The 13,447-nt window shown below is 37.1% G+C and overlaps 1 protein-coding gene across 1 annotated transcript in view; it reads left to right on the forward strand.

Moving 5' to 3' along the window:
* The window catches only part of LAT2 (linker for activation of T cells family member 2), a 412,539-nt gene that overhangs the window by 276,036 nt on the left and 123,056 nt on the right, over positions 1–13,447 (forward strand). Inside the window, exons 9-10 of the mRNA XM_044054201.1 lie at positions 1,549–1,587; positions 1,689–1,716. Of these exons, the coding sequence (XP_043910136.1) occupies positions 1,549–1,587; positions 1,689–1,716 (67 nt within the window). The remainder of the gene's footprint in view (positions 1–1,548; positions 1,588–1,688; positions 1,717–13,447) is intronic.

Raw genomic sequence — 13,447 nt, forward strand, 5'->3', positions numbered from 1 at the left:
ATCTTGCCTTAGAAAATAATGCACCTCCAACACATGTCTATGTAGCCCTCTAAGAAAATGAGACATCATGTCAAGCAAAAATTATAATGCAGTGTCAAAGGAAACCCATAACTAAGAAACTGGGGTCATGAAAGCGCTAAAAGACAATGTACTGTAAAATGAATACTTGGCCCTTGTGGATTTCAAACCCATCCATTACCGATCAAACAAATGTGTCAATCTGCTGAAGTTCTGCCAGGACAGCCTTACATATAGGGGTCCTAGCCTCCATGTGAAAGTTCTGAGGGATGCTAGCCACCATGTACCATGAGTGTCAGGGACAGGGACAGGTATACATCTGTCATACTGTGGCTTGCAGAGTTTTTAATTTTAAGGCCCTACCTGCCAGTGATGTGCTGTGTGACATCACCTCGGCGGGCATGCAGCTGTGCTGTGAGTTAACTCTACCCACCTATATGGGGACACATCTCTTTATAACTACCCACCTACCACAGCATGAAGCTATTATCCTGGCTGTGATATCACCAACAGGGCTAGTGAAGCAGCCATTCCCCCTGCATATAACCACACTTTCTCACCTGGAAAATAGTTGGTAGTGCTTCATCGTTTGTCATCCTTCCACCCAATAGGCACCCAATACACTAATCAACCTCAGGTCATCTTGGTCATACTCAGAGATTTAGTCTGAATGCCAGAGGAGCTGATCTGAGCTGACCTTTAATAAAAAACTGAATGAATGCATACAGTAAAGTGTGTGTTAAATATAGCAAGAAAAAATGGTCACTGTAGAACATATTATAAAGAGATGTGTCCCTGTATAGGTGGGTAGCATTAACTCACAGCACTACTGCATGCCCACCTAGATGATGTCACCCAGCACTGGATAACATATTAATGTTATAATGCTTAATTATGTATGTATGCATTTATTTATGTGTATGTGTTGTGGATTACATGAATAATACCCTGATTAATGTCTCTTTAAAACAACTGTTTATTTATTTAAGTGTATGTGTTGTGTGCTACATAAATAATGCCCTGATTAATATCCCCATAAACTATCTCCTTATTGATTCAGCACAAAACTGTTCTGCTAGTAGCAATGCATTCAGTGGAGATGCTTTGTTTCTTAAGTTGGTATTTCAATGAAGACTTATTTTATATTGTTTGGTGATGGATACGGTTTCACATCTATGCTAATAGTGCACAGCATTTACGTCTCTCACATTACAGCCACTTAATTTTCATGTCTTGAAGATATAAAACAGTTTTTGTAGTGTGGTATCAGTTTCAATAGAGTGAAGAAATTTAGGAATGCATGTGACAGACACAAAGCGCATTCAGTGCCAGTAGAAAGGATGTCTGTTGCTAATGCAGAAACATAGATGAGCCAAGCAGCCTTTAATTAATGTATATAGTTATTTGTATTAACATGACCTGGCTTTGCTCAATATCGATCCCCCAGCATAAAGAGGCAGCCTTGTGAAACTCTTCAGGTAATACACAGTTCATTTTTTTATGTATTAAAGTATTCTTAATTACTTTCAGATGACACCGATGATGCACCAATATATAAAAATCAGATGTGTAAGTTGTTTATGTTTCTCTTGCATATTCAAGTAAATAATTTAATATTTTAATTTAATATTATAAAATACTTTAGTAATATTTATTTTTTATATTTATAGTTCAACCACCTGATGACACTAGTTACATGTAAGTATTTTTTCTCAACAATGTTCTGATCACATTACACTAAAGTTCACATTCAATATCTGGTTCTGCTGTTTTACACCAATGTTTTATATGTATTTTGTCTTAAAACTGAATATATTACCTTTTATCCAAATTATTACAAGTCCCTGCATTAATAAAAGAAAATGCACTGTGTGTGTGTGTGTGTGTGTGTGTGTGTGTGTGTGTGTGTGTGTGTGTGTGTGTGTGTGTGTGTCTAAGATAAGTTTTAGTACACACTGATTACAACAGGGCAGTTTATACTAGCATTTGTGGTAATAAAAATATTGCATTGCACCATATCTAGAATATCTGCACATGTGGCCTTAGTTGTTGGTAAACAAAAGGTGTGACCTGTTTAAATTATATAGAAATAGCACTGAATCCATTGTGCATTCATGGTCCAACATTGTCAGCTATGTACTGGGAAAAACAACATATTATTGGGCTGTTGTGTTAAAATAAATTAATAAAACAGTTAGCATCAAGCTACAGTTTGCTTAGCTAAACAGAAAGCTGAATGGTTTGTTACTATTTACAGGAAGAGTCACAAACCATGAAAGCAAACCTAAGACAAAGAAATCCTACTGTTTTAAGTACATTAACATATGTGGTTGATGCTGGTTGTTCTTAAGATGGCCCAGCCTATTAATATATAGAAAGCCAAATGTGGTAGTGTCCATAATGTAACAACAGATTGTCCCACATTATTTTTCCTCTGTGGCTTTGTCTTCTAATATTTCATGCAGTGGAATGTGAACTTATTCTGAGGCACTCACAGAAAACAAGTGCCAGTCCTTCACCATTACACAAAAATCTCCATGATGGCAAAGTGTAGAAGGCAAACTACACAGATATTGGCAAACATGCATTGCAAAACATCTGCAAACAATAGTGCAGCCCAATTACAACATACTGTTAATGTGGAAACAACATAATGGCTTGAGGGAAATACTTTAGCCATATTAAATGTCTATTACATTCACAGTTGATGTTTAAACGAGCCTAACTCAACAGTCATGTAATAAAGTGTCCACATCAGTATGCCATTATTCCTTTTGCTGTATGTATACCTAGTCTGCCTGAGAGAGTTCATGTGGCACAGTGCACTGAGTGTAGGATAGTGTGGAGCTACAGGTTAATAAATTTGGCTGAATCTGTGCACACTGCCCCACTGTGGTAGAACAGTGTAGTTTCATACTCTAGCTAACTGTTCATTCTTCATGTACCTTCAAAACTAAAGTCTCCGATAGATCAGATATGTATTCATTGTCCCTCATATGTTCATCCAATCTTTTTTTGAAAATGCTGAATGAGCTAGAGTGTTTAACAACTGGATTTTTTTTCCATAAGCTAGGCATCATTTGGGTCACATACCTATCCTTTGTTATTGTCCTGCTATTATTCATTCTATAACTTGGGCCCTTTCCTCTTATTCCTAGATATGTCTTAACCAGTCAGTTCCATTACATTCCTTAAATATTCATTAGGCAATGCCTTAAATGCCAGACACAATTTTCCTCTAACCAATCTATATAATATACTATGTAGGCCAACAAATTTCAACCTGTTAAAGTACATCAGATATTTAATTTTTTTTATTCTCTTAGTGAAACTTCTTTGTACAATTTCCAAACTTCCTACATTTGAAATTGTCTATTACTAGACTATACCTATTAAGTCTATTAAATATCAAATGTACTTTTTAATGCCTTAGGGTCTCTTGTTTCCAAGATGTTTAATATTAAACTAGATTATACCAGTGCCCTAGTTTTAATGTCTTGAACATGATGCATAAAATTCCCACTGTACAAACGATATTGCTAAAATATTTTTAAATAGTCAACTAAGCATAGTACTTCAGGCCCCATCTTGATCTTACCCTACTTGACTTTACCAAATGCAACCACTTTGCATTTCTTTTAATTACATTGCAATCCAGCTTTAGTAGTCCAGTAATTTATTTTGGTCAAGTATTTGTTTAAATAAATAATATACTAGATGTACAGAATTTAATCTCCTATTTTACAATTGTTGGCATAATTTGTTAACCAAATGTTTGATGAATTGGGTATTTTGAAGAATACCACATTAAATAATATGAGTCTGAATACAGATTCCTTGAGGGACTCATCCATTTAATTACATAAAAATATGCCCCAAATCTGTATAAGTATTGTACTATATATTCACGTCTTGGACAATCAAATGCTTTAGAATCATCCAGGTAAGTTACAGCACAAGCTGTCAATGATCTTTGAGAATGGATATTCTGTTATAAAACTATATTTGACCAGTTAAGATAGCTTTACATTTAATAAAAACAGTACCGCCTATAATTACTATCCTTAATAAGTTTACTTAGTATACCTCTTGAAGCATTTCCATATTTATCAGATGGTAAGTCACCTTATTGGATTTATTCCCTTTTTAAAATATGGGCATTACATAGGATTTTCTTTCAGTTATCAAGTACTAATTCTTGTTGCAACAAACAATTATATGTCCAGTTAATAGAAAGAGGATAATGTCAGAAATCGAACTGAGTAGTATCCCAAACAGGTTATCAAGTCCCATCAAGCCATTTTTCTTTACTTTTTGTTTCAAAGATGTAACCACTTCATTTTCAGTTATAAGAGGACAATTATGAATTTCACATATACATATTCTGTTTATATTATATAGTATGTGAATCATACTAATTTCTGAAAAATAATCATACCTTTCTTTCAGTTATTACTCATTCTTCTTGCAAATGAGGACCCCAGTTTTTTTTATTATTTTTCTTTATTTTAATATTTTTGCTTCTTATTGTTTACATATTTGTTTCTTATTATCATACTTTTACTCAAATTGTTTTTGTACATCCTCTTCTCCTATATTTTAAAAATGTTTTTGGCTTCTTAGTAATCCCATTAAGACACGTTTTATTGTTTTTAGTTTGTCTTCTATACTGAGCATGAAGGCATATTTTCTTCCTTATTAATCTTTGAATTTGCCTAGTTCACCAAGGTTTAACAATATACCCTGCTTTTTTCAGTCTAGCTCTTGTTTTTCCAAAATACAAATAAATATTTTTGAGATGTAGCCAAGCACATTCCATTTATTACCCAAGTTTATTTCACTTCTTGTAAGTTCCCTCTGTAAAGCCTGCTGATCTAACAATGTTAAGTCACACTTTAATACATAGTCCTAATGAACAAATTAAAAATATTGTATATCAAATAAGATACTTTCATGGTCAGATGTTCCAATGGGGTGAAGTATTTTTAGACTTATTATTAAACATTTTATATTTTCTAATATTAAATCCAGTTTATTTGGACCCTAGTTGGTAAATTCACTTTTTGTTTAAACTTAAACTAATGTAGCATATCTAAGAAATAAAATTCCATGAGTGAATATGTTTGATACGTCTTCTTGTTGATATCTGGAAAATCAACAAGAATTATTGCTGGTAAATCATCCATATAACTTTCTAATGTAGTTAGAAAAGTTTGATGTTTGAGTGTATTCATTTTTGGTCTCCTATATACTAATAATAATCTATAGTCTCCTCAAGCGGTTACCTTTTTTAATAAAACACTCATTATTACATCTGCTTTGCTTTGAGATTCCAAACTAATTATTCTAAAATTATGAATTAATATAAAAAAAAACTGTCATAAACCAGTTCTTCAGTTGCTGCCTACTGTTTTTTTTTACATAGCAACATTCTTATCCGAATTATTAATGTATGTGATTATGTTACATACCTGAAAATATTAATTTTGCTACATGGTAGCAGTTACCATGTCAATAAGTTTACATAATAATGTTTGAGACAAATCACTGCATGCAACCTGCAAGATAAGCCACCTCTCAGCCATTTATAAATCAGCTAAGATGTACTGCAGATTTGGGTAGTACCTTCATACTGCCATGATGCACCATGTTACATGTATTGCAGTGACTGTACCATTGTGAAGCATGTCCTGACTGAGGAATCATATCATCTTACACAGTTCCACTAGTGTCAGGAGTGCTTCAATCATTAGGACATTTACACTGTGAGAATGACTGCATCAGGATGGCTACATTTACAGCACTGCATTCTGGGCCTCAGTATGCACCTCCAATGTTCTACTGTGTTACTGCTACATGTGTTCTGGGCAGGTGTGCTGTAGTCCAGAGAAAATGTAGTTTTGTATTGCATGTATTTATTTTTTTCTCCCTATCCCATCTCTCCAGACCCTACCCAATGGCTCCTGTGCCTACACCCAATTAACAGATTTGTTCCATTGTTGATAATGCCCAGACATCCCTGGGCTAAACAACAGCCCTGTGGCTATTTGCTTCTGCACGGGTAGCCTAATAGTCCAATCACTCTCCCTCTGGTGAGAGTCAGGTGGTAGGAAGTGTACAGCTCACCTTCTTTGTTCAAGAATCAGGTTCAAAGTCAAAAATAATGGTGGAATAAAGGCTCAAAATCAGAAACAATTTAGAACAACATGTTTTACAGCAACAGGCATTTTCTGAACAATAAGAAGTGTGGAATTCTAATACCTGGCATTACTAAGTGACTGTAATCCTCAGTGATTTACTGGAAAAATAGCAAATTTATGAGGGATGGGTCAAAATCAGCGGGATTCTAAAAAGTCAGGGACAGTTGAGAGGTATGGAGCAAGATAGCTTCAAGTCCCAAACAGCAGTCTACCCATCCCTCCCACAGGTGGCTTGCTAACTCACACTTGCTACCTGGTCAGCAGGAGGGTGCATACATGCTCCCATATACATTTCCCCTTTCCCCTGGCTTCACAGAGTAGAGCTGTACATTGACAGTGCAAGACCAGTTAGGCAATACTTCTAGTTGCTGTTAGGTGCCATCAGTATTACGGCCCATTATAAGGATTGATGAGCTGGCTCTGATCACGCAAGCTGTTCCTATGGTACCCAACCCCAAAGACCCCTGTGCTGGTATTCAAACATTTATTTTCTGGTCTTAAGCCAGAGCTTCATTCCTCTCTGCCATGGGGCTGGGTCTTGCACATACTCATCTTGTGATATTTTATGATATGCACAGTATCTCTGGACACCCAGAACTGGTATGTAAAGTTGACAGTTGTGTCAGATGCGGCATACATGAGTAGCATAAGCGTGATATACTGGCTGTAGCATGGCATACTGATTTGCCTCCTGAGTTATACCAGTGGTCTTCTTCTGTGAAGTGGGTAATGCAAGATTATGTTTTTTCTTTTTATGCCCTGACCTCCTTTCCAGTGACAATTACCAACTGGTAAGCCTTGCTGCAAATTGTCCATACAGCACTGATTCCGGTCGCAGTTGTTCCCGTGGAGCCCCTTTAACCTGACCATATTTTAATCATATTAGTTCTTGCTGTCATGTAGTATTTTATAACATGTTGCACACAGGGTTCTTCTAGACTTTTAAATGTAGCATACTGAACCTGTGTTTCTTTACATATGTTCACACAAACACACACATGTATGTATTTTGCCCCGTATGTTATACTTTAACTCAATATTCTTCCACCTCAAGTAGTTATTTAGCCATCTTAGCAGTAGGATCTGCACAAATGTAGTAGATAAAATGTATTGCTCTGAGAACTGATCCTGAAGGTCTTTTCCTAAAGGCACATATTCACAGAGATTTGAACCAGCAGGAGAGTGGGAGTTGACTCGACCTTAGTGTTAAAATGCATTGAGCAGTCTTGCAGTCACCACATGTAGTACGACAGGCAGGATAACACTCGTCTACTGTCCATTTCCATTCAGATGCCAAGCAGTCTTTATTTATTTATTTATTTTGACACTTGTTAACCAGGACAGGTCCAACTGGGCATGAGATCTTTTTCAGCAAAGGCCCGGGGAGAAAAGCTCCAGCAAAACAAGAATAATAATAAACAATAAAAAATAAAAATATAAAATATAAAAATAATGACGATAATGTTTAAAATTTTCCATAATTAACAAGCAATGACAGATTAGACATATTGATGTTAAAAACTTGGTGGGAGTACAAATGCAAGATTTAGTAGTGAAATAAGAAGACAGGGAAAGTTACCAGGGAGAATTGTGAGGTTTAGTAATAAGTTGCAGCAAAAAAGATTTCAAGGGATAGCAGAACTATCTGCAGCGTTGTTGTACAAGTAGATGAGAGGAGTTGAGGAGAAGAAAAAAAGGATGTAGGTAGTGGAAAAGGAGAAGAAGGGTGTGAATAAAGGGGGAGAGTGGAAGGACATGAAAGTGAGAGAAAGACTTGTTGGGGAATGGGAAGGGAGATAGTGGAAGATTAGGAGTTAGTATGGGGAAGTGTGTAGCACAGCAGAAGTGAGATAGTGGGTGGGGGGTAGAAGGGGGCAGGGAGTGGAAATTAGAGAAGGAGATAGAGAAGTGAGGTAGGTGGGTGGGAGGTTAGGAGGTACTAAGACAGTGGGAAAACCAGGAGTTAAGGAGTTTTTCTTATAAATAAAAGCTTTCTTGATGCCAAGACTATTTAGGATAGATCAGATGGTTAGAGGTATTTTGTTTCAGGCTACAGCAACAGTATACCTGTATACAGAATGACCTAGGGATTTTTTAGGCTTGTAGATTTCTAACAGAAGTTGGTCAGAGGTATGAAATGAGTGGTTGGGTGCACAGAAAGTGAGGAGTGGAGGAATGGAAGGACAGGAAGTAGGTTTATTTATTATGAAGTGACTGAGGAGAAGTTAGGAGAAGAGGAGATGGTGAAGTAGCTCAAGCCAGTTGAGGATTTGTAGAAATATACAGTAGTGTGAATTATAAGATTGGTTAGCAGCAAATCTAGCAATTTTGTTGTAGTAGAGCTCTAGCTTTATTTTAAGGGTGGATTGTAGATTGTTTAGGATAGGAGAGGCATAAAGTAAGGTGGGGAGAGATAAGCATTAGCAAGGGCAAGTTTAGTGGGTTCTGTGTTCACACATTGAACAAAAACTTCATTGAACAGCTAGCTATTCCTCGAACATTAATCCAAAAACTTCACTTTCATCGAAGAGTGAAATCATTGTAAAAAAATCATCGAAAGGTAATAGTTGGCCAACAACAAAGAAGTACTGCACTGTACAAGGTAAATTAAACAAACTTTTTTTAAATTTGCCCTTTTCCCCACTGTAGTGCACTCTCAGAGTTGGTATACCTTTGTGGGTTACTTCCTTATTGTTGGCCAACTATTACCTTTCAATGTTCTGGGATTACTGTTTGAGGAATAGTTGTTTGATGAAGTTTTTGTTTGATGTGTGAACATAGACTCAGTTTAGTGTCATTGGTGAGGAATTGTTTTGTTCTGTAACACTTCCCCAATTTTTGGTGAGCTTTTTTGATGCACTTTTGGACATGTAAGACAAATTTTAGTTGATCATCGATAATAATGCCCAAGAGTTTGGTGTGTGTCATTACTTCTATTGGGGTGTTGTCAAGAGAAGTAATGTAAAGGATGATTTTTGGTGAGATAGGAGACTTTGAGAGGAATAGAAGCATTTTGCTTTTTTTTTGGGGGGAGGGGGTTGAGAATAAATTGTTTTTTGTTAAGCCAGCTTTCTACTGAGTTGAAAGATTTTTGCGTAAGTGTTTGCAGGCGTTGGAGATTATCACCGGAGCAGATAATGGTGGAGTTGTCAGCATTTTGAACAAGGGAAGAGGGAAGGCAGGATGTATGAAGACAGTTGGTGATGATTTGAATAGGGGTGGCCCATGAATGGAGCCTTGAGGTACACCAGTGTTAATAGTGAGGAAGTTGGAGAAGGAGGAAAGCTACTTAACAGACTGTTGGTGGTTAGAAAGATAGTTGGAGAACCAGTTGAGAGTAGAGTTAGAGAAGGCAAGAGCCAACGGTTTATGAAGTAAGGGGTGAGAGATGGTGTCGAAGGCTTTGGAGATATCCAGAAAAAGGGTGGACACAAGGTTATTTTTTCCCTAGCTTTAATGATGGTATGTGTGAAGGAAAGTAGAGAGGCAGTTGTGCTGTGGTTAGGGTGGAAGCCATGTTGGGTTGATATGAGTAGATTTCTGTTTAGCAGATGTTCTAGAGGTTATGGGCGGCCGCGGTGGTGCAGCGGTTAGTGTTGCCGCCTCACAGTAAGAGGCTCTCCAGTTCAATTCTCAGCCGGGGTGCCTTCTGTGCAGAGTCTGCATGTCCTCCCTGTGGTCACGTGGGTCTTCTCCAGGTGCTCCGGTTTCCTCCCACATCCCAAAGACATGCTGTAGGTGAATTGGATACTCTAAATTGGCCCTAGACTTGAGTGCGTGCATGTGTGTGCCTTCCGTGGAAGGTTGGGTGCCAGGCTGGCAACTCGACACTGTAAAACTCCACTGCCAATCATGAGTGGGCAGGTGATCTGCTGTGGTGACCCCTAACTGGGAAAAAGCCAAAAGAAGAAGATGTTCTAGAAGTTGTTTGCGAATGGATTTTTTGAGAATTTTCGAGAGAGGGGACAGAATAGCAGTGGGCTTAAAGTTAATGAGCTCTGTAAATTGTCCACCTTTGTGACATGGAACAATGTAAAATTGTTTCCATTTAGAAGGGACTAGTGATTCTTGAACAGATCTTTTAATTATGATGGAAATAAGAAAGGCAATTGAGTTAGCAGCAAGTTTGAAGAATTCTGGAGTGTGATTATCCACTGAGGAAGAGCACGGTTTAAGTTTGGTAAGGAGAGATTTTATGTAGGCAGTAGGGACTGGTTTAAGAGATAAAGTGGGTATGTTGTCAAGGAGTGAGGCTGGTGGTGTGGGGTAATGGTTGGAGATGTTTTGCACTAATTTGTTAATGGAATCAATGATGTGGGAGTTGAAATGAGTGGCAGTTTCAGAGGGAGAGTGATTTGGGTATGGGTTTAGTATTCCTGGAGACCCGGGGTTCAGAATTTTATTTATGGTGTTCCAGAATTTTTTGGGTTGTTTCGATGGAGTGTTTGTGGTTGCAGATAATAGTTCTTTTTATCTATGTTGACTTGTTTTTTTGTATAGTTACTAAGTAGTTTGTAGATTTGAAGGTGATTGGGGGATTTGGAATTAAGCCAGATTTTCCAAGCTGTGCCCCTGTTGTGCATAAGGGTTCAGGTAGAATGGGAGAGCCATGGTGCATGGCGAGCTTTAACCTTCTTTTTCTTGAGAGTAGCAAGGGAGTTAAGAGTGTCCAGGCAAATGTGGTTAAAGCTCAGAACTGCACCTGCTAGTGGTTGGCTTCAGAGGAAGGACCATTTTATAGAGCTAAGTATATTATTGAACTCTTCTGTGTTGAACTTGGAGAGACTGTGGCATTCTATGTATTTGTGTTGTCTGATGGGATTTAAGGAAAGTCTTTGTACAGAGGCAGAGACGTGGTCACTGATGGTGTCTGGGAGTGTTTTAGGGTTGTAATAGAAACTGGGATTAAAAACAAGGATTCAATCAAGGATAGTATGTGTGTTGGAGGATTTATTGTAGCAGGTGCAGGTGAAAATTAGCTGAGTGAAGTCATGGAGATTTAGGCTGGATATAGGGTAGTCAGTGGTCAGGGTTTGCCAGCCGATACTGACATCGCCTAAGATGATAGTTTCATTGGAGATACTGTTGGAGATGAAGGAGAGTATATTTTCTATAGTAGGGATATTATTCCCAGGGGGAATATAGATACCAGTGATGCAAAGTGATTTGTAGTTGTTTAGTTTGCAGTTGACTAGTGTTAGTTATACAGGGAGAAAGTTAGGGAGGGATATAGCTAGTGGTGTGATGTTGAAATGGTCGGAGTAAAGCATAGCTATGCCGCCAACTTTTTTGTGTAGTCTATTGTGATGTTGAGATGGTTGGAGTAAAGTATAGCTATGCAGCCAGCTTTTTGTGTAGTCTGTGTGTGGATAATGTTGTAAGCTGGTGGAAGAATTTCAGTGTCTGTGATATGTGGTTTGAGCCAAGTTCTATAAGTACTACTATGTCTGGTAGGCGGTGGCCAATCCAAGCATGAAATTCTGAGATTTTGATAAGGAGACTATGAATATTCATAGATAAGACAGTAAGACTCCTGGTGGATGGTCCTGAACTAGAGTTATTTGGGGGGGGGGGGGGCAAAGAGTTGGAGTCAAGATGGGGGAAGGCATTGGGGCCAAGGTTAGGATGTATGTCTCCACTAATATTTTTGGAGAAAATATATTGTGACCGGAGTTTAAATTTGCTAGTAAGGTGTTTGAACTTAGTTTTGTGTGGAAGGGGGTTGACGATGAGGAGTTTGAGTTTGTGCATGAAAATGGTGGGTTAAGTTAAATACGTTACTAAGAAATGGAACCGTTTGAGTAAGGGCAGGTGGGGGGTTCATAAGAGAGAGAGACTGATTTTGTAACAAGTAAGGAGAGATAGAAGTGAAAGGGGTATGGAGATATACAGAGATCATGTTAGGATAGAAGGAAGGAGGTGAAGGGGTGAAGGAAAGGAGGTGAGGAAGATGGGCAGTGAGAGGAGAAAGAATAAGACTAGAATCCTTTCCTCTCCTTATCTGAAGTCGACTTTCTGCTGAGATAATTAAAAAAAAAAAAAAAAAAATGCAAGGCACATCTGCCTGAGTTGGTGGTAGCTCAAGTGGATCTAAAAGATCTCATGGCACATCAGAAAGAGTAGGGGATTTGATTACATCAAAAATACAAAAAGAAATTCTATTATATTTCACTTAAAATATTTTTATCAATAAATGAATTCATTAATTAAAATATCACAAAATAATTGTAATAAATGTATACATTTACAATAAAAATATAAAACAAAATAATTGGTCTTCATGTTATCCCTTATTTTCAATCTCATTTTTAATTCCATGCTCATCCCACTTTTTATTATATAATATCTCACTATTTCTTGCTAGCTATAGGTAGCACAAACATGCAAATGCTTTCTTATCTATTTTATTATATTTGTCCTTTTAATATATCATAGTAACCATAGAAAATCATATTTATGTTCATTTTTATAGTCTCACTGTCTTCTCATAAATTCACTTTTCACTCCCAAAAGTTTCTAACCTTATAAATTCCAAAAATACATGTTTTCTTTCTTCCATTTGTTTAGATTTCATTGTAGCTTTCACCATTAACTCATTCAGTAAAAACATAAACAAATAAATGTGTATTGTCTAATGTGTTCAAAGCCTTTTAACCTATTTTTAATTGCCTCCTTAATCCCGTCTGTTAAATTCTCCCAAGGATTACTAAAGTAATACTTTACCATGATGCACTTCACCAGTCAACAAAAGATAAATAGATGGACTAAGTGACCAAATACATAAGCTGAATTAATCAATAAACAAACAAATAAATAAAAACATGAGGGAACAAATCATCTCAGCCATTTCTCTCTCTGAGACTACTAGCAATGAAAAACTATATATTTCTGTATAGGTTTTGAAAGTAACTTTTAACACTTCCATCATTTACATCTGTGCATCTCTCTCATCTCCATACAGGATACTTCGTTTGTAACACAAAGTACTATCCCTTTTAAAGTATTCTGATCTTGGCTTCTTAATGGAGACATGCAACATGCTGGTGATTCTACTATGGCAAGTGTGGCAAGCCCCCCACACCCTCAGACTTTTATATACAAACTCCATGGTCACAACAATGCAAAGGGAGAACGCTTCCAAAAGAAGTGAATAATTGCCGGTGCACACTTAAAAAATTGGATCAACAATCATTTCCCTCAGAACCAGCAATCAATTTTATGTTCCTCAG

Source organism: Protopterus annectens, chromosome 13.part0, assembly GCF_019279795.1.
Source record: "Protopterus annectens isolate FY-2018-M chromosome 13.part0, PAN1.0, whole genome shotgun sequence".
Classification (NCBI taxonomy): Eukaryota; Metazoa; Chordata; order Ceratodontiformes; family Protopteridae; genus Protopterus; species Protopterus annectens.